We start from the raw sequence: 19649 nt of genomic DNA, 5'->3' as shown, positions 1-19649 counted from the left end.
CACGTAGCTCAGGGCACTTGAAGACAGACTGCTACCTGCTGAGTGGCTGGCTTCTCCTTGGGCTACCAGTGGCCCACACAAAGGCAGTGCCGCTGCCTCTCCCCACCAAAAGTCCCCTGTCAGCACCCCTGTGCTGGGGCTGGATGTGTGCCACAGCACAGACTAGTGTCCCCAGCCTCACCATCTGCTCCCTGGTGCTCTTGCGTCCCATCCCACCACTGCAGCCTGGAGAAAAGAGGCTGGGAGGGTGCTGGGCTGCACAGCCTGAGCTGGGTCGGGACTGAAGGCTCTTTTTCCATGCAGGACCCATAGTGTGCTCGTGCTTTAGATGTTGAGAGCGCACACGGGCTGTGGGACAGAGGAGGCCACCCCTGCTGCTCCAGTGCTGGAGCTGAGGCTGAACAGCAGGGCTGGGGTGAGGGTGGGCTCTGCCTCCCCCCGACCAGCCGCCCACCTGCACAGGGGGCTTGTCTCCCGGGGAGGCTTCACCAGCCCCTTTCATTTCTCCTCCTTTCCCTAATTCTGTCTTTCACTGCCAAAAGCTTTGGCGGTGCTTTGTACCAAAGAGGCCCCGGGCTGTGATGAGGTACAGGTCACAGACCTCCACAGAGCAGACAGGACAGAAACCAGCTAGGAATAAATAAAGGAGTTTCTATTCAAGTTAAAACACATTTGGGTCAAGCTGAGCTGCCCCATGGGACCTCAGGTGTGTGGGGCAGCTGGGGGGGGGACAGGCAGGCACATGGCAGCACTCTCCTGTCCCTGTCCTGGGCAGGGCAGCCACACTCCCGAAATGCCATCTGTCACTCAGCCCCGCTGCCCCGCATGCTCCAGCATCGCTGCCGGGGCCTCATCCTGCCCGGATGCCCAGTCTCAATGTGTTGCCCAGGCTGTGGTGCACAGCCCTGCTCCCAAAAACTCAGGGCAGGGTCCCCAGTGCTCAGTCCCCTGCCTGTCGGAGACTAGAAGACCAAACGCTGCCAGCTCCTTAGGATGCGGCGCAGGACCTCTCCTGGGCCAGTTGTTCTGGAGAGCACATGGACTGATGCTAGCGGCACAGCATGGCACGACGCTGCTTGATGGCTCGCACTGGAGTCCCTGGCGTGGAAGATCAGTCAGACGACGTGGCCGCCTTCGCTCAGCCACCTGGGCCGGTACGTGGCACAGCCAGGCGTGCCCTCGGGCCCCCGCAGGGCACCAGGGATGTCACCCAGCTTGGCATGAATGAAGTCTTGTAGTTCCTGGTCTCCTAGCTCGGTCGCTGCGGCGAGGGCCAGGAGGAAGTAAGTTGCTGCATCCTGTTCATCCTAACCGTAAAGGACGGGGCAGGCATTAGGAAGTGGTTTAATTGAAGGTCAGAGGGTATAAGGGAGCTGGAGCAGAGCCTGGTGGTTCCAGGCAGAACCCAGTGACACCTGACTTTATTGAAATGGGCTCTATATAGTCGCAGCTAAGTGCCAGCACTTCTTTCCAAATTGCCTTTCCCCCTTCAAAATCTGGTTGTTCCAGCATTGCATACACTTATTCTAAAGCAGCAGAGAGGATGGAGAGTCACAGGATGCAGCCGTCTACATGTGCGGCTGCTCTGCCAGCAAATGTGACACTCCACCTCCAGCTCTCCGTCAAGACCAGAGTGCTCAACACAATGGCACGATGGAAAGGTTTCCTACCTTCAGTTTGTGCAGGGTCAGGTTGCCAAGGTGGCAATACACCTTGCAGTAGTACAGGGCCTCTCCAGAGCACTGCAGCAAGGGGGGACGCAAGGCAAGGGTCTTCAGGTAGCAGTCTTCTGCCATCTCATACATATGCAGAAAATAGTAGACTGTAGCCAGGCGGTGGAATGCAACCAGCTCTTGCAATTGATCTCCTGGAAGAGAGTTAGTGGTACAGTCAGCCTGCGGCGCTCTCGCAATACATCCCCAACCTGGCACACTCAGCTGCTTGGGGATGCATTTGCTCAACAGCCAGGGGGCACGGATATCTTCATAAGGAGACACTGGGTTTGAAGATGGTTCAGAGAAAACAGAGCCATGGGCAGGGTGCTGGTACCAAGGCTGGACAGATTGCCTAGGTAGTATATCATTCACCCAGGGGATTTCTTGGGCACTGGAAAGAGCTATTACAAGACGGGTTCCACCTCAGACATTTATGCTGGTGTTTTGCCCATTCAAACTATTTCTGTAATGGGAAGGGATGATTTTATCAGAAGAGCCAGAGTAGAGAGGAACTGTTCATTTCTGTGTGTTCATCAGGCTTCCCGTGCACCGGTGTAGCAACAACCCTCTTCTCAGCTGGTCCCACCACCACCATGGCAGAGCTCTCCCATGTGGCTGCCATGCAGCTTAAAAAGGGAAGTGGCCTTAAAAAGACGTTACCACTTAGGATAAGAATAGGTCCAGCAGTCTTATGAAAGCAGGATGTCCCCCTTTCATGTGCACACTGCTCTCATCCAGAAAAGCAACCCCGTCCAGGGGAGCCAGTACCTCCCTGTACCTGCGGGCGTGCATCACTCACCGACCCTGATGCTCAGCCTGGCTGCCAGTGTGGCAAACTCCAGCGCCTTCTCGTAGCCCTGCAGCCCGATCTGCAGCTCTGCCAGCTTATTAAACAGCCGTAGCTCTGTTTTACTGGACTTCAGTTTCCTGGCCAAGGGCACAGCACCTCCCTGCGGAGAAAGGACAGGGAATCCAGGCTGTTCCTGGAAGTACAGCACTGCCCACACAGGGGTGGCAGAGCAACAGGAGATGGACCAAGCACTTGGCATGGCAGGCAGAGGATGGGGCGGTTGAGTGCTGCAGGTTCAGGTTCTAACCCCTTCTTTCCCTTGAAAATGAGTTTCATATCCCAGAGTGCCGTTCTCAAAATCGGAGTCTCACATCTCTGCCCTTCCTCAGCTGCCTGAAAGTCTGACTCTAAGCATGTCCCCAGGAGCGACCAGCTCATACCTAATAATGCCAGGATTTGTAATTTAAGGACCCCATTCCCACCTCCCAAATGATCTCTGGGGTGAGATGCAGCCATTGCAAAATATGTCCGTCCTCCAGCCTTACCCCCCGCAGCAATATTTGCACTCTGGCACACTCAGAACCACCCCGTCCCTCTCCACCCCCCATCCCTCCATCCCATCCATGCAGTGCTGCAGCCAGCCCTGGGGAAAAGCTCCCCATGGCCATCACCTTGTGGGGACACAAGGACAGAAATGCTCGGAGGGATCTGTACCCTATAAAACTCCACAGCTCGATCTCTGTTTCGGCTGCCATTAAAAAAGGTATCACCTGCTTTTTCATAAAGATCCATGGCCAAGGAGAAGTTCTCCCATTTCAGAGCAGTCTGAATGGCTGCCTAGAAGGAAAAGGAACTGGTGTGAAACTTGGAATAGAGACATTGTCACATAGACACTGGTGTGACTAAATAAACCCAAGTCATTGTAAACATGAGCTCCAGTGCTCCAAACAGCATGGAGACAGGTTGGCCAGCAGGTGTATGGGGCTGTTGTGCTGCACTTGCAAGTGATGTGTGTAAGGATGGAGCCAGGAGCCAGATAACCCATCCCTGCGCAGGGGATCAGGGCAAACCGATCAGCTGGGATATCCAATGGCATCATGATCTAGAGTCGGGACAGTGCAGCCAGCAGCTGTCCTGGCCCTGGTCCATCATTGGTGTGATGGAGCCAGTGTGAAGACTGACGAGGGGAACGGACGGCTTGTACAGAGGAAGGGCAGAGCCAGCAGGAGGGAGGGCAGGTATGCTAACTTCTGGGAAGAACAGTTATTTGTGCCAATTATGCACTTGGCCCTGGTGCCACCTTCCAGCCAGAACATGTTGTTCCTTACATCATGACAATTTATCACTGCCAGTAACCTTGCCTGGGAAGGGGCCCCTCAGGGACTCGGACGTGCCCTGCTGAGATCTGGCATTGACTGTCCCTTCTTGATGGGAAGGGACCCCTCCTTTAGCCCCTGCCTCCCTGCTGAAACCATGACCCAGGGAGGCAATGATGGGTCTTTGTTATGGGCCTCAGATCTTCCTGGTGAGAACCAGGAAACAGGCCAACACCAAAGCCATCTATTCATTTCACCCGTGTCACTGAGCAGCCACCCTGTACGAGTAACTCCCTGCCGTTACCACCTTGATTTATGTGCAGGCTGGTGTGGCTGATGGGAAAGGCTTCTCTCCTTGTTCCCACCACCGTGTGCTTCAGTCACCCAGCCTCACCAGCTCAGAAGTGCTTCTGGGGTAACAGAGTGAGGACCCAAAACATCATCTGCATGTGTCCAGGCTGGTGCTTTGCTGGATACCCCAGCTCAGTTCAACTCCAGCAGACCCAACCAGCCTTCTGTTCTTACTCTGGGCACGTGAAAGAATTTCCCATCTTTTAATAGAAGCTGCTCCCTGAATGAGGGAGCCCTAACATTTTATGAGCTGCTCTTCCTCTTTGCAGCTCAGCTGATAAAATAATGCTAGAGATGGAAAGAAGCCAGTAGTCTTCTACTCCAAGAAGTCTCCAAGCACTTCCCTGGCACTTTACCCCTTATCTATGTGTATTTCAATGGGAACTGGTCACCAGGCACCTCCAGCTTCCTTTGGCTCTCCTATATCACTTTCTTACTCCATAAATTCACTTATTTTCACCCAAGAATCCTCTAAACCCAATGTATGGAAGGAAAGATAGGGAATTTAGTGCCAGATAGTGCGTGAGTGTAAGGCAACAGCTCCTCCTTCCAGCAGCAGGTTTACACTGCTTATAAGAACTTTTCCTTCCAGGTCTTCCAGCCCCAAAAGGCTCCTACCAAGCCACACAGCTGTGCTGGGAATGCAGCTAGCCAGGGTGAGAATGGGACTACTCCAGCCACCTCCTCCATACCTGAAAGTACATTTCCACCAGCTCATCTTCCTGCATAAGATAGTAGAGCCTTCCTGCCTGCAGCCAGGCCTCTGCTGCTTTCACAGTCTCCTCAAGGTCAATGAAGATCCTTAGACTCTGTTTGGTGCAGTCCAGGGACTGTTTCAAAGCCCTGTGATGGTAACGGGCAAAAAGTCATTACAGAGAAATCACAGGACACCCCCAGCAATCAGCTGCAAAGCTGCCACAACACCTCCCCATTGCCAATCCTGTCTTCTCCTCCTACAGTTGCCAAAGATTAGAGACAAATGGACAGCCACAGCTCTGAGCAATGTGTCCTGGTAGAATTGTGGAGGTCTCCATGCTTTAGTACACGTGTGTGTATCATCTGGCATTTTAGACCAGCCCGGGAGCCCCGAGGCAGCCCACTCCCAAAGTGGGCTCCCCACCCCTGCTTGTTCCAGCTGATAAAGAGGGTTTTGTCCAGGTCATCTCCAAACCCTATTTGCCCCCCTACACTAAGCCCCAAACTCACTCCCAGCTACACATGGGAGCGCAGGCAAGGAGTGCTTGTACCTTCATTTTCCAGACAGCATCTGGCACCCAAAACCACATCTTTGCCTATTGATTGTCCCTCGGTGCAGTCAAACAGGCAGATCTGTGGCTACACGTGCAAGACCTTATAGCCTCTTTACAAGCCCCTGGTCACCAGAGGACAAAGGGACAAGCAGCAGGATGAGCCAGCGGGTAGGACACACTGCCTGCAAAAGGCAGCTGTGGTCAAGGGAGCATCGGGCAGTGCCCAGGGCATGTTTGTTTGCTTGGTGTCTGGCCTGCTGGCAACTGGGCTCCAGCTGTCCTTCAGGCCCAAGGAATGGGTGCTTTGTGATCTTAAATAGCACCGTTCATATGACAGGCGTCTGCTTCCTAAATTCCTTCCCTCTGAACTCACTGTGACCTAGCATGGGAAGGTTAACATCCAAGTTAATGACAACCCCTGCCCATTTGTCCTTCTGGGACACGGTGGAGTGGAGTTAGCTCTCCACTATTTGACACGTTTGCCTTGAAAGACTGAAGAAAGCCTGTGGTCTGTCCAGGTCTCTTTCTCTCCCCTCCTGCCTAATCTAATCAGTCACCTGCATGTATCAAGCGGGAGATTGAAAGGCGAGCTGATACGGGTCTAAAGTACCTCCCTGGGGAAAATACTCCAGGAGAGAGAGGAAGAGCAGACTCAGTGGCTGGAGGCTGAAGCCAGACTTATTCAAATAACAGATAAGGAACCTATTTTTACTGGTGAACGGTGATTAATCACTGGAATAAGCTTCCAAAGGAAGTGATGAATTCCCTGTCGTTGGGTCGCCACTGATCAAGACTGGAAGTCTTTCTGGAAAACTGTGTTTGGCCAGACCTTGGTCCTGTCCCAGCTAACAGCCTGGCATTCACCCAGCTGTCACGGCGCTCTGGTTGACATTGAACTGTTCTCCTCTTCGCTGCACAGTGACAGCTCGCAAATCTCAGCAGCGCATTAACCAGCAACCTGACTGCTACACACACACCTTCCCCACCTCCTGTGGGACACCCCAGGGAAGCCACTGCTCTTGCTTTGGGTGAACAAGGGCCCCGCTCTAACAGCATCTAACAGCCACAGAGAGGACTTACTCAGGTGTGCCCAAAGCCTGGTAGAGCTGGCTGAGGGTCTGCCGGGCACTGCCTTCCATCTCTCTGTCCTGGAGCTGTTGTGCCAATGATACCCAGTGCTCGTGGTAGGTAATGCAGGCCTGGAGATTGGGGGACACTTTGCTGTAGAAATGGCAGAGAGACTCAGTGATGTGAAGCTGACCTGCATGGTACAGGGAAGGGAAAAGGACAGGTCAGGGGGCTGCGTTAGGGACCTGACAGGGTGCTGCACAGAGGTGAACGCTGCCCTGGTTCCCACCAGCAAAGCTGTACTCACTCCTCACATTATGCCACTTCAGGGCAAAACCCAATGCCAGTTCATAGCAGAGTTTGCCATCTTCCACCTTCTGCCTGTTCACCATGGCCTGCGCTAGCCACAGCAGCACCCGCACCAACTCCATCTCCAGGTCTTCACTGCCCTGGAGCTCAGCGTAGAGCTGAGCTGACTGGAGCAGATAGAGCTCAGACAGCTGGCTCGCCCCGCATGAGGAGCTCAGCTGCCCCAGGTTAGCCAGGGCAATAGCCTGGTTCCTCTTGTTCCCGGTCTCCTTGGCTTTGTGCAGGGCCCGGAGGTAGTTCTCTGCAGCCTTTTGCACCTGCCCTTCTCCTTTGAGGGCAATGGCCAGGAGATTGTGCACTGCTCCACCCTGAGTCACGCTGTCTGTCTCGTGTAGAGAGCGCAAGAGCTGCCACATGATGTCTGCAGCTGGGCCCGGCTGGTTGTTCAGGAGATACATCCACCCCAAGGAGAGGGAAGACTCGAAAGCCTCCTCCTCGCCCATCCGTCTGCTGAGGGTTACGGCCATGGCTGCGTAACAAACCGCCCCATCCAAGACACCATGCTGGAGGTACATCCTGGACAAGATGGCACACAGTGTCCTCTGGGTGGGCACAGCTTTGGTCTCACAGGAGAAATGCAGGGCTTGCTTGAGGTAGAAACAAGCCAGCGCTGGGATGCTGCTCCTCTCCAGTTGGGTTCCCAGGAGTTTGGAAGTATTTTGGAGGATGAAGCCAGCTCTCCAAATGGGTGTTGGTGCCCCCTTGAGGTCACTGGGAACAAACAACCTGGCAGATGCCAGTGCGATATTTGGCAAGTACTTCTTGTCATACAGGTAGCTCAAGATGGGGGTGGCATCCAGTGGCACAGAACTAGTGTCTGGGCTGAGTAAAGTGGTGGTGAGACATTGAAGATGCTCGGTAAAGGGCAGCACTTCATCGTTTTTTCCCAGTTGTAGGAAGAGCTTGACAATAAGGAAGCAGACCCGTGCCTCCAAGGGAGCATTACCCACAGCAATAGCTTCCTTCAGGACATACATCATGACTTCCAGCTCATTCTCAGAGCTGAAAGAGTGGCCAGGCAAGCAGACAAGCAAGGCCACCGTTTTTCCCAGCAAGGAGGAGAACTTGTGCTTCATATTTTGTTTCAAGTAGATTGAGGCAAGGTTCACATGCAATGCAGCCAACAGGGGCAGATCCCCAAAACCCCTATCCAGGATGCTCATGGCTTCCTCAAAGTAGACTCGAGCCTGGGAGAACTTGACCTTTCTGATACAGAGCTTACCCAAGAGGAAACAGAGCCTGACATGAGCCCAAACTGAATGAGTCCTCTTGGCCCAGTTCCTGGATGTCTCAAGGTACAAGACCAGTTCATCCTCATCAGAGAAACCATAAAAAGTGGAGTTGAGAAAGGAAAAACTGAGATCATAGAGGCTTTGGAAACTGGGCATATAACTGTCTTGGTTAAGGAAGGTCAGTATGGGGTCAAAGACATCAGCATCTTCCATGTGTCCAGCATTCAGGTCAATAAAGAACTTGGGATCATCAAAATCATCCATCTTCTCCAGGAGAACATCTTCCAATGTAGCAAGGGCGGATTCACTCCCTGGGCTAGACAGCTCAGAGGTGCTAGTTGTAGCCAAGCCATTTATTTCCTCCCAAGATTGGAGCAGCTGGATATCTTTACAGCCACGGAGAACAGCCTCTGGAAGGGACAGGCAAACCAGTGAGGTGTTTCCCCGTGTCAAAATTCACCCTCAGATATTATCACAAAAGCATCCCATTCTGTCCCCTCCACATACTCACCTGATGGCACTTTTGTGAACATGGCTTTAGGTTCAAAACCATCTACACAAGGAGACAAACAGAAAACAAAAAGCCAAAAGCCTTGGTCAGTGTTAATGTGCAGACCCAGGTCTCCGACTTTATAGAGATATCCTGCAGCTCTGCTAAACACCAGACCCATATGTGGGAGAGCAGGTTTACTTCTGGCCACAGACAACACACGCAGCTGCAGTTTCAACCCCCGTCTGCTGGAGCTTGGCTCTGCATAAGACCATGGAGAACAGCTTTACAGCTTTGAGCTGGTGGTGAGGTGAGCGCCGGTAACATTATAATTACCTGGGAACAAGCAGGTCTTATTTTACACAGGTAGGGTTTTATCAGCTCTGTCTCTCTTAAGAGCCCTGTTGCTTCTATTTGGAGGTTTCAGGCATGTGTGTATCTCTGACAGGTTCTACCTCAGGCTCATTGCACCCTGAGCTGTTCTGGGAGGTCCCCTGAACCCCAGGGGATCCCACACTCAGCCCTGCATGGCCACACTGTGCTTCTAGGTAGTGAGAAGGCAAGAAATAGAGACAGAGAAATTAGCTGTGGTCCAAAAGCCACACAGTGAGCATAGAGAAACTGAGAAGAGCATGCAGGAGCCCTGTTCTCCTGGTTCCTGCCACAGGCATGGAAATGACGTCACCTGCCACTTTAGCTGTGCATCCCTCTCAAAATGCACCCAAAAGGTCAGACAGCAGCAGAGGACCTGCTGTAGGCAGGGACCTACAGCCAGGATCAGTCAAGAGCAGCATCTGCCAGGGTGAACTACAGCTGAGGAGCTGCCCTGGAAGCAGAGAAGACCCCTACAAACTGCAGTGTGGCAGGCCCCAGCTCTTGAGGGTATCTAGAACCTCCATGACCAGGCTTGGAGGCTGTCTCAACCACAGCAGTTGTCTCCCCTGTAAAACTCCGAGCAAGGAGCTCCCTAGACACTGCCCAGCATTGCTCTCCATGGGGGCCTTTGGGGCTGGGCACATAAGGAGAAGGGAAACTCACCCAGCCGGTACACAGAGGTGATGTCCGTGCGTGCCAGGTCACCGAGGAGGGTGGTGAAGTGCTGTTCCCCACCATTGCAGGGGATGCGCAGGAGCGGGGATTTTTCTTCTTCACTCAGAAACACCAAGCCTTTTCCCCTAGGTTGAGGCAGACACCGGGGGAAAACAGTCAGTGTCTCCCCATTCCAATTCCCTTCACTTTCTCCTGAGTTTAATTTAATCTAGATGGTAGCAGTAAACTTACAGAGGTTCACAAGCCTCAGGATTTATGTATCGGGTTGGGATAAAGCCAATGTTCCCACTGCTGAGGGATTTGCCCACAAACCATGGGAGTCCTGGAATGAGGAAGCCGATGACTTCTATGCTCTCTCCTTTGGAGAAACTCAGTTCATCCGGTGCTGCTCCTCTGTGGTCTTCTGTGGCTGTGCACCTGCCTTTGACTGGGAAACCAAGGCAAACAAGGGCATTTCAGTGTGAGGTCACTGTTAAGCCTTCCTCACTGGAAAAGACTTGGGCAAGGGGAGACCATGACTTCAGCTTAAGAAGGCTGTCTTTCTGTCCTCCAAGATTTACGGTGCTCTCAGACTCAGATCTCTGCAGTTTCTTCTTGAGAAGAGGGTTATTAATAAAATATATGTGAGGTATGGATGTACGCCACACAGCCAAAGACTGAAACCTCTGAGACCTCCAATATGGAAGGTGGGTAGAAATATGGAACTTCACAGAAGCTGCACTGTCTCAAGTCTCTGCCAAGAGCGAAAATTTTAAATGTGCAAATGTCGATCATGCTACACGTCAAATTCACATCTGCAGTGACCTGCCATGACTAGCATGCTCTGAACAGTGCCCAAATGGTCTGGGGCTAATGGGTGAATGGTGGGCACAGGTTTCATGTTCAATTACTTAAAATTTCAGTCCTGAAAGAATTAGAGGAGAGATAAAATTACAGTAGAATAGAAAAACCCACTGGCAGAAGGATGCCACCAGCAGCCCTGTGTACTTTATGTTCCTCAGATTGCCCTTCTAAGTACATGCAATTTGGAAGTTCTGTTCTCCATTCAAGAGAGTCCAAAGATGCAGTATTCCCTTAGAGCATCTTGCAATGGAGTGTTGTTGTCAGAACAAGAGATGCGCCCTTTGCGTTTGTGGCCAAACCCACGTTTGCAAAAGCCATCCCTTCCCTGGCAAGGGCAGCTGCATTACAGGTGTTCACTCACCAATTGGCTGAGAAGTCGTCCCACTGATCTCCTGGGAGATGCCAAAACTCACAGCATAATTCTTCAAGAACCACCTGCAAGGCAAAGGAGAACCACATTGCTCCTCTCTGAGCAGGCCTGTCCCAAGGCCAGCACCAGGGATGGTGTCACACACGCAGGACAGATGTTCTGTCCCCTGGGAGTGCCAGAGTTGCTATGGAGCATGGCCAGAGTGGCCAGTCCAGTAATCCCTTGTAATGGTGTTACTGGGCATGGAGGGCAGTTTGCACCTCCTGACTGCAGCCTCACACCACATGGTAAGAGCAGGATAAATTTGCCAGGCTGTAAAGAGGATTTCACCGTGTAAGTACAAGAAGAGCTCAGCCAGGTGTCCAATGTGAGGCCTCACTTTGACTGGCACTACCTAAGTCTTGGTCTATGCTTTTCCTCCCAGTTACTCACCTGTAAATCACAAATTATCTCCCATATGACCTAATTCAATATCATACAAGAATGATATCTGAAGTATGTCCTTGCTCTCTCCCATTAACAAGACCTGAATTGGTTCCAGTGGCTGTCTTTATGCATAATGTATATTCTCACAAAATTGTGTAGCTCTTGCCCATTGCCAGGGGAAGAGCAGCTTCTCACCCCAGGCTTGGTGCCAGCTCATGCATCAGGAAAGAATCTTGGCTTGAGCCCTATTAATTGGCCAGTCTACTTACTGGTAAAATGGGTGAGGTATTGGCTCTAGAGCTGTCACAGGCACAAGGCCTCGTTGACCTGTCAGTAAGGACATGCCTTCCCACTTGGACTCCTCTCCCATACTCTTCACATGGATCAGCTCATTCTTGCATTGCTGCAGGCCTTCCTCTCCCTCCTGCTCTGGCTGCCAGACACCGGGCACTGCTCTGGAAAAAAAGTTACCTGCAGATAGAAAGAGTCATGGCCAGGTCAATGGCATCAGTGCAAGACATAGCCCAGCACAGGGCTACAGCACAGCCCTGCTGAGATGCTTTTGAGGAACTCCTGACATACACAGTCCCTTCTCACCTTCTTGGAGTAGCAGACCCATATATATGGTGGCCAAGTGATCTTCATCCACAGTAACTCTGATCTCTGTGTCTTCCACCAGAGCACAGTTTAGCCAGTACTCCTGGTCAAAGAGAAGCTGTTCCAGGCAGCTGCCCACGTACCCTAAGAAACCAAGAGGGAAAGCAGTGTTAGCACCCTCCTTCACTGGGCAGGATGAAGTGCTCTTTGGGTGTCTCCCAGTCTGCCATCTGCAGGTGTGCCACCTGCACGCTGTGAGGCAACAGCCTTTAATTCGGTCTCCATCCCCAAAATACAATAGAGGGACTACCCAAAAGGCACCCTCCTGGGTCTCTTTCACTGATCCAGACAGTGTTTTCATAAATCTGTAGGTGGATACCAAGGTCTTCTAATTCATATTGTTCATCTGTCCACCCTGTTACATTACTGTTTTCCTGGTGTCAAAGAACACCTTCTCCAAAAATTCTTCTCACACTGTCTGTTTAGATCTCTCACACCTTGAAAACATTACCTAAAGTCAGATATGTGGAAAACTTCCAGACTTCTTCTAGGGTTTTGAAGGTGAGGAGGAACCGATCCTCCTGTGCTTGCATACAGACCAGCCTGGCTGACAGCTCCTACACACGGAAGACAAAGCAAGATTAAGGGATGGTCCTGGGACTCTGACAAGGGGTCTCCTTTATCAGTGTAGGAGTAACATTAGACCCTGGAATGAGAGTAGGCACTCATTTATTAGCGTAGTTGAGACCGAAGCTGTGCGAGTTGGTTGCCTGGGGTTAAGGGGAGGGTGTTCCAGCCAGCTGAGTCCTTCAACTAGGAGGGATGGAGTGTCCACAGAGACAGCTCCCCATGGTACAACAGCGGGAGAGCGAAGAAGCTCCATCTCCTCCTCCAAATCTTTTCCCCTGCGGTGCACACCAGAACCACTGTTCTTTTGAAACCCAGACACCTGAACCATACCATATGTGGGTTAATGTTCAGTCAGGACAGGCACAGCTTCCAAACTGCAGCTCGGAGGCTGAAAGCAGTAACTGTGTCTCAAGGGAGAAGGTTTCCTTACACTATTGCCAGCACTAGTATGTCTGCACTGTTCCAGGTCTTCTGGGAAGTTCTGCAGGGAGCCCTGAGTGGCCAGGGCCTTAAAAACCAGCAGGGAAGGAGGGTTCAGTCCATGAAACATCTCTATAGCTGTGATTTTTCTATATGAAGCCAAATAATCTGAAAACCCCTGTGCGTGTCCAAAGATGCTACAGCCACTGGGGACCTGAGTCTAGCACAAAGCTTTGGTGATCCCAGCCCTGTGAAATGGCAGCTATTTAGACTCCCCCCAGGGCTATCTGCATGATCCCTCAGAGACTCCAATATGAGGGTCCTGACATGAGGCTCAGCCTTGCATCTGCCTCTCACCCGTTACCAGCTCATTTCCCCCCGTTATTCTAGTCCCCTACAGAGTCCCCGTGTGCAGGAACACACCCTACAGTGGCCTTGGAAAAGCTTCTCTTTCTCAGCTGGGTTTGGTGTCCCGTCACACATCCCATCACGCCAGGAGCCTCCCAGAACACGGTCTGCCTGCCCAGGCTGAGGGTCCTACCTTGAACAGGGCACAGACGTCTCTGTCGTCACTCTCCAGGGCCCACAGCTTCCTTCTGGCTGCTTCCTGGAGCTGGGAATTGAGGCACCGTGAGGAGCGGCTCTCAATGGAGAAGAAGAGCGAAATCTCTTGGAAAAGGAAAGGTGTGGGGTTAAGAGGGAGAAGGAGTTCCACGTCACACAAAGCTGCCCCCGCTGCACTGCCTCCCTGCAGCCAGCGCCACCAGTGTCCCCAGCCCTCGCCTGGTTGCAATGCTCAAACACCACAAACCCAGCCCATCGTACCCCTCCAGCAACAAAGATGAGAAACTCCAGGGATGACAGGGGGTCGATTAGCTGTGGTGCCAGGCCTTGCTACATTCACCACTGGAAATCTGGGTGATGCCAAAGGCAGCATCTTACCTGGTGGAAAGCCCTCCCCGACAGCCAGCAGTGCTGAGGAGGTGTCCGGCGAGCCTTCTGCTGCCTCGGTAGTGGGGTGGCTTAGCTCTGATGCCACAGCCTTACCTAGCAAGGAGAGGGGACACAGAAGAGCTGCTGTCAAGTTTTGTGGCAGAGGTTTGTGACATTCTGCCTAACCATGTCACCTGAAAGCAAAGCCTGCGGGTTGCACTGCAGGTCTGGTGGGGGATTGTGTGAATCTGGTATCACCCTACCATCTTGCTCATGAGTGGAGGCAAGATCCATGGGATTGATGTGTCCTAACTACCCTTGATACCCTTGATGACTGGTTTCTTTCTGGTGCTGCAGTGCCTTTGAAGTGAGGGGACTTTCCCTCCTTGCTCTTGGGACAGACCCTCGCTGAGCAGATCCGGTAGAAAGATCACCCTGTGACATAGAGATTTTTTTGGAGGAGACCTCAGAGCGAGAGCACTTCCCCAGCGCAGGAGAGCCAAGAGCTTGCAAAACTCTTTGCTCATCAATTTGACAGTCAAAATGAGATTTTCTCCCCTGCCTGCTCTGGTCGGTATCTGAAATCCAAGCTGCATTCTCTCTGCTTCACACATCGTCAACTATTGCCATAAAGGATTCGGGAACTGAAACTTTAGCTGGTAATTATGTTAATGAAGGCTGAGGCACATAAAAATCCAGCTTGCTCTTCCACAGCTGTATTGACTGTGGAGGGATAACAAGATTAAAAACCAATTTTCGTCAGTAATCAGATTGGACTTGTAAGACAAACATGTACCCGGAGATCTAGAGCTGGAACGTGCAGCGGCTTTTGTAAGTCACTTCTGTGACCATAACTATACAGTTCTTTTTATCAAGCCACCTCTGCTAGTCAGTCAAATAAACTGTTATTTGCACACAGAATTATAATCCTTATTTATAGTTATCAGTAGAAAAGAATGGCTCAAGGCTGGACATGCAATGAATGAGCTTTTCTTTGGAAGGAAAGGCTCTACATTTCTCAACAGCTGATTTGAACACACTTAACAAAGAACTTCATCCAGCAACTCCGTCCCCTTCCACGCTTGGGGAAACAGAGACAGGGAAGTGAAACAAGCCAGAGGCAGAGCTAAACCCGAGCTGACTCCTGCCTGGGCTGGGCTTGCCTGAATGATGCTTCACTCCTCCCTCCCTTCCTCTCCTCTCTGCAGACCCTGGTGGGCTCCGCCGGCAGGGCCTGGGTCTCCCTTCCCCAGGGACTGGTACCTGATGCCATGGTCTTCTCCCACCACCATTTTCCCCGGGGTTCGGCTGCGGTGCGCTGCAGGAGGTCCCAGCGGGGCAGGAGCACAGGTGAGCGGTGGCAGCAGGAGTCACACTCTTCACCTGGGAAAGATGGCTGGTGGGGTGAGGCGTTTGGACCCCTGGCAGAATGGTCCCTGCCCGAGGGGTCTCCACGTGATGTGCCGAAGGAGGTGGCAGGTCGGACACCGCTCGTGCCACCTCTGCCAGTGGCATGACAAAGCATGGTGGTGGGTCTCCACAGAGTCAGGCAGGGGCCAGGGCTCACTCAGGAGAGAGGAGAAACGGGTTTGCTCCCCGCGGCACTCAACGATTCAGTGTTTATTTTTGTTTGGGCCAGGCTCAGAAAGGGAACTGGGAGCTTTTTCAAGAGACCAATTGAAACTACTGGTGGGGAGTCGTTCCCGTTGGTGCCAGTGACTCATTTATCTCCCCGGTGCTGAAGTATTTTGTAACAGTGGGCAGGAAACAGCCCCAGCCCGGAGCCGAGCGCAGGTCCCAGTGCTCCGGGCTGCACTCCTGGCAGCTGGGGCTGGTGGCACCCGCTGGCACCAGCTCTCCTGAGGGACACGTGGCCACAGCCGCTGGACCTCAGCCACCTCCCTCCCGTTAGCACAGCCCCGTTAGCTCATTTGGGCACCTCGGTATGGGAATCGCGCCTCAGGGGCTGGCAGCACCCCATGGGCTCCGCAAGCGTTGTGATGCTTGGGGTGCCCCTGGGCAGCAGTGACAGCAGGACACGGGTGGCAAAAGGGGCTCCTGAAAAGCCACCAGCATGGAAATAACCAGCCCCCTGAGTCATCCTCTCCCCTCCCCAGCCAAAATGGCCTGCCTTGTTCCCCACGCACCCGAATCTAGTGCCATAGCAAGTGCCCAGCGAGAGGAGGGGACACCAGTGGCCATCTCGGGAAAGGCAGGCAAGCAGCCAAAGGGAGCAGTGCTCAGTGCCGGAGTGTCCCCAGCAGCCCCGTCATGGGGGTGAGCTCTGCAGCCCTGCTCGGACAGAGCAGGGCAGTGGCATCCCCACGGACAGCTTACCTGTGCACCCTAGGGACAGGTCCTGGTGCCAGGGGGTCCCCAAGCAGCAACCCATGTGTCCAGTGACACGGCCAGCCCCGAGCCAGCGGGCTGCGGCTGCGCTGGCAGGGGTGAGCTCGCTGCCCGGCCGGCACCGCGGCTCGGCCCCGGCCACAATACACAATGTGCCTTTTGACCAGGCATCGTCTGCCGGCAAGGCGGGGGCGATGGGCACAGAGTCAGAGAATGGTTTGGGTTAGAGTCATAGTATTACAGCACCATTTAGGTTGGAAAATACCTTGAAAATCAACAAGTCCAACCATAAATCTAATACTGCCAAGTCCACCACTAAACCATGTCCCTAAGTGGCATCTACACATCTTTTAAACACCTCCAGGGAAGGTGGCTCAACCACTTCCCTGGCCAGCCTGTTCCAGTGGTTGACAACCCTTTTGGTGAAGAAATTTCTCCTAATATCCAATCTAAACCTCCCTTAGTGCAACTTGAAGCCATTTCCTCTTGTTCTATTGCTTATTATGTGGTAAAAGAGACCGACCCCCACCTCACTACAACCTCCTTTCAGGCAATTGTAGAGAGTGATAAGGTCTCCCCTCAGCCTCCTTTTCTCCAGGATAAACAACCCCAGCCACTTCTCAAAAGACTTGTTCTCCAGACCCTTCACCAGCTTCATTGCTCTTCTCTGGACATGCTCCAGCACCTCAATGTCTTTCTTGTAGTGAGAGACCCAAAACCGCACACAGTTTTCAAGGTGCAGCCTCACCAGTGGCGAGTACAGGGGGACAATCACTTTCCTACCACTGCTCACCACACTATTTCTGATACAAGCCAGGATGCTATTTGCCTTCTTCGCCACCTGGGCACACTGCTGGCTCATACTCATCTGACTGTCAACCAACACCCCCATCTCCCTTTCCGCCAGGCAGCTCTCCAGCCACATGGGGTTGTTGCTAACCACTTCCCCTTGGGTTATGGGGACTTCATTCTGCTCCTCATCCCTGTCTTCCGGCTCAGGGGGCTGGGGACCCAGAAAACAACTGGTCTTACTGTTAAAGACTGAGGCAAAAGTTAAGGACCTCACCCTTTTCCTCATCCTTTGTCACTACGTTTTTCCCTGCATCCAATAAAGGACAGAGATTCTCCTTTGCCTTCCTTTTGTTGATAATGTATTTATAGAAATATTTTTATTCTTTTATGGCAGTAACCAGATTAAGTTCTAGTAGTCCTCCTGAGTTGCCTGCCCCTTCTTCCAAAGGTCATAAACTCTATTTTTTCCCTGAGTTCCAGCCAAAGCTCTCTGTTCAGCCAGGCCGGTCTTCCCCGCCGACTCGTCTTTCCGTATGCAGGGACAGCCTGCTCCTGCACCTTGAAGATTTCCTTCTTGAAGAATGTCCAGGGCTCCTTGGCCCTTCAAGACTTCCTCCCAAGGGACTCTCTCAACCAGGCCCCTAAACAGGCCAACATCTGCCCTGCAGTACTGTCCAAAGTCGCATGTTCTGCTGACCTCCCTCCTTACTTCTCCGAGAATCGAAGACTCTCTCATTTCATGATCACTATGGCCAAGACGGCCTCCAACCATCACATAAGCCACCAGTCTTTCACTGTTCAGAAACAATAGGTCCAGTGGGGCACCTTCCTTGGCTGGCTCACTCACCACCTGTGTCGCAAATTTATCTTCCACACGCTCCAGGAACCTCCTAGACTGTTTCCTCTCTGCTATATTGTATTTCCAGGAGATATCTGCTAAGTTGAAGTCTCCCGAGGGACATTTAAAGACCTTGTTCCAACCCCCCTGCCATGAGCAGGGACACCTTCCACCAGGTTCCTCAAAACCCCATCCAGCCTGGTCTTGAACACCTCCAGGGATGGGGCATCCACAAGTTCTCTGGGCAACCTGTTCCAGCGTCTCACCACCCTCACAGGAAAGAATTTCTTCCTAATGTCTAATCTAATCTACACTCTTTCAGTTTAAAACCATTGCCTCTTGTCCTGTCACTACAGGCCCTAGTAAAAAGCCTCTCTCCATGCTTCTTATAAACCCTCTTTAGGTATTGAGAGGCTGCAATAAGGTCTCCCTGGATCCTTCTCTTCTCAGCCTTTCTTCCTAGGAGAGAGGTTCCAGCCCTCCAATCATTTTCATGGCTCTCCTCTGGATCCTCTCTATCAGGTCCACATCTGTTTCGTGCTGGGGGCCACAGAGCTGGATGAAGCGCTCTGGGGGACTCTCATCCCACCAGCTGGTGTTGCTGCCCTGTGCTGGCCCCACCGTTGCCCCGGGCTCCGCTCTCACCCTTGCCTTTGGGAGCGTGTTGCCCAGCCCACGTGGCACATTCCTCTCATTCCTCCTGCCGCCGCGGCACGGGGAGCCTCCTGGTCTGCCAAGACCGCCCGAGCCTCCAGCTGGCCCCTCCAGAGAGCTTCAGCACTCATCTCCCCCCACCTCCAAAGGCAACCCAGTTCCTGATGCCACTGGAAGCACCTGCCTCACCTGCAAGGATGCCCCGCTGGGGCTTGTCCAGCATCCTCCATCTGGGGCTAGCTGTGCAGCCGTTCCTGGACCACCTTCCCTCCCGTTTCACAGTGAGGGCAGCTGGCAGCACTGCCTGCTCCACGCCAACCTGCGCGGAGCAGAGCCACATCCAGGCAAGCCACAGATGAGTTCTCTGCCAGCACAGACACTGTGGGCTCCTGTGGGGCTAGCAGGGCTCATCTCATCTCTGAGACTTCTGAGATGAGAACTGTCCAAACCCCAAATGCGAACACCAGGAGAGATTGATTCAGCTGCTGTGTGGGATCCCTTGCGCTGCCCAGGATGGAGTCTCACTCCCTCTTCGCTCACATGCTCTGACCTTCCCCAGCCTCCAGGACCAGGACTCAGGACCAGTTGTGTGGTCTCACTGCGCTATGGGTGGCAGATGTCTGCAGAGCATCCCTGGGGAAGAGGAACACAGCCCCTGCAAAATAAAAACCAAGAGGTCTAGGGAGAGAAGTCACAGGTAGGGAGGTCTTTTAGGGATGGACCTTTACTTCAGCAACCAGCCAATGCCAATGCCACCACAGCAGTGACCTGTTTGCTGTGGTGTGCTCCAGGAGCGTTGCTGGCTCTCCCAGACACCCAGGCTGCATCCCAATGCATGGCAAGGCCTTGAGCTTCTCCAGACCAGTGAGTCATTACTTCAGTGAGTAGTTTCTCACCAGACAGATTCCCGTGCCATGACAGGGGCTGCCTGGCACCACTACAGCACCCTAAAGCAAAGCATGAGGAGTAGCTGACTGTGGCAGGACGGAATCCATGTTCACGGAGCTGACTGGGAAACTTCTAACAAAAATGGAGTCAAACCAAAAGGCTTTTCAGGGAGGGTTGTACCAAGTGATGTTCCTGTGCAGTGCTGGCAGGCACCACCATGCCTGCCAAGGAGAAGGCTGAAAGAGTGGTGATTTCTAGTCCTCATCATGCTAAACCAG

General features: G+C 52.8%; 1 protein-coding gene across 1 annotated transcript; it reads right to left on the bottom strand.

The window, feature by feature from the left end:
- Positions 1-632: 632 nt before the first annotated feature.
- On the bottom strand, positions 633-18706 carry SH3TC2 (SH3 domain and tetratricopeptide repeats 2). Its single transcript, XM_074156199.1, is given in 19 exon segments — positions 633-1307; positions 1671-1867; positions 2515-2665; positions 3220-3342; positions 4865-5015; positions 6503-6683; positions 6798-8501; positions 8603-8644; positions 9620-9756; positions 9863-10058; positions 10836-10909; positions 11540-11741; positions 11868-12011; positions 12379-12484; positions 13459-13586; positions 13860-13964; positions 14999-15060; positions 15062-15233; positions 18673-18706. Coding segments are annotated over 19 exon segments (4101 nt in total). The 3' UTR covers positions 633-1115.
- Positions 18707-19649: the final 943 nt, after the last annotated feature.

The sequence above is a fragment of the Numenius arquata genome, chromosome 11 (assembly GCF_964106895.1).
Source record: "Numenius arquata chromosome 11, bNumArq3.hap1.1, whole genome shotgun sequence".
NCBI lineage: Eukaryota > Metazoa > Chordata > Aves > Charadriiformes > Scolopacidae > Numenius > Numenius arquata.
Note: the sequence above shows the minus strand (reverse complement) of the source record. Positions and strands in the feature narration are given on the sequence as shown.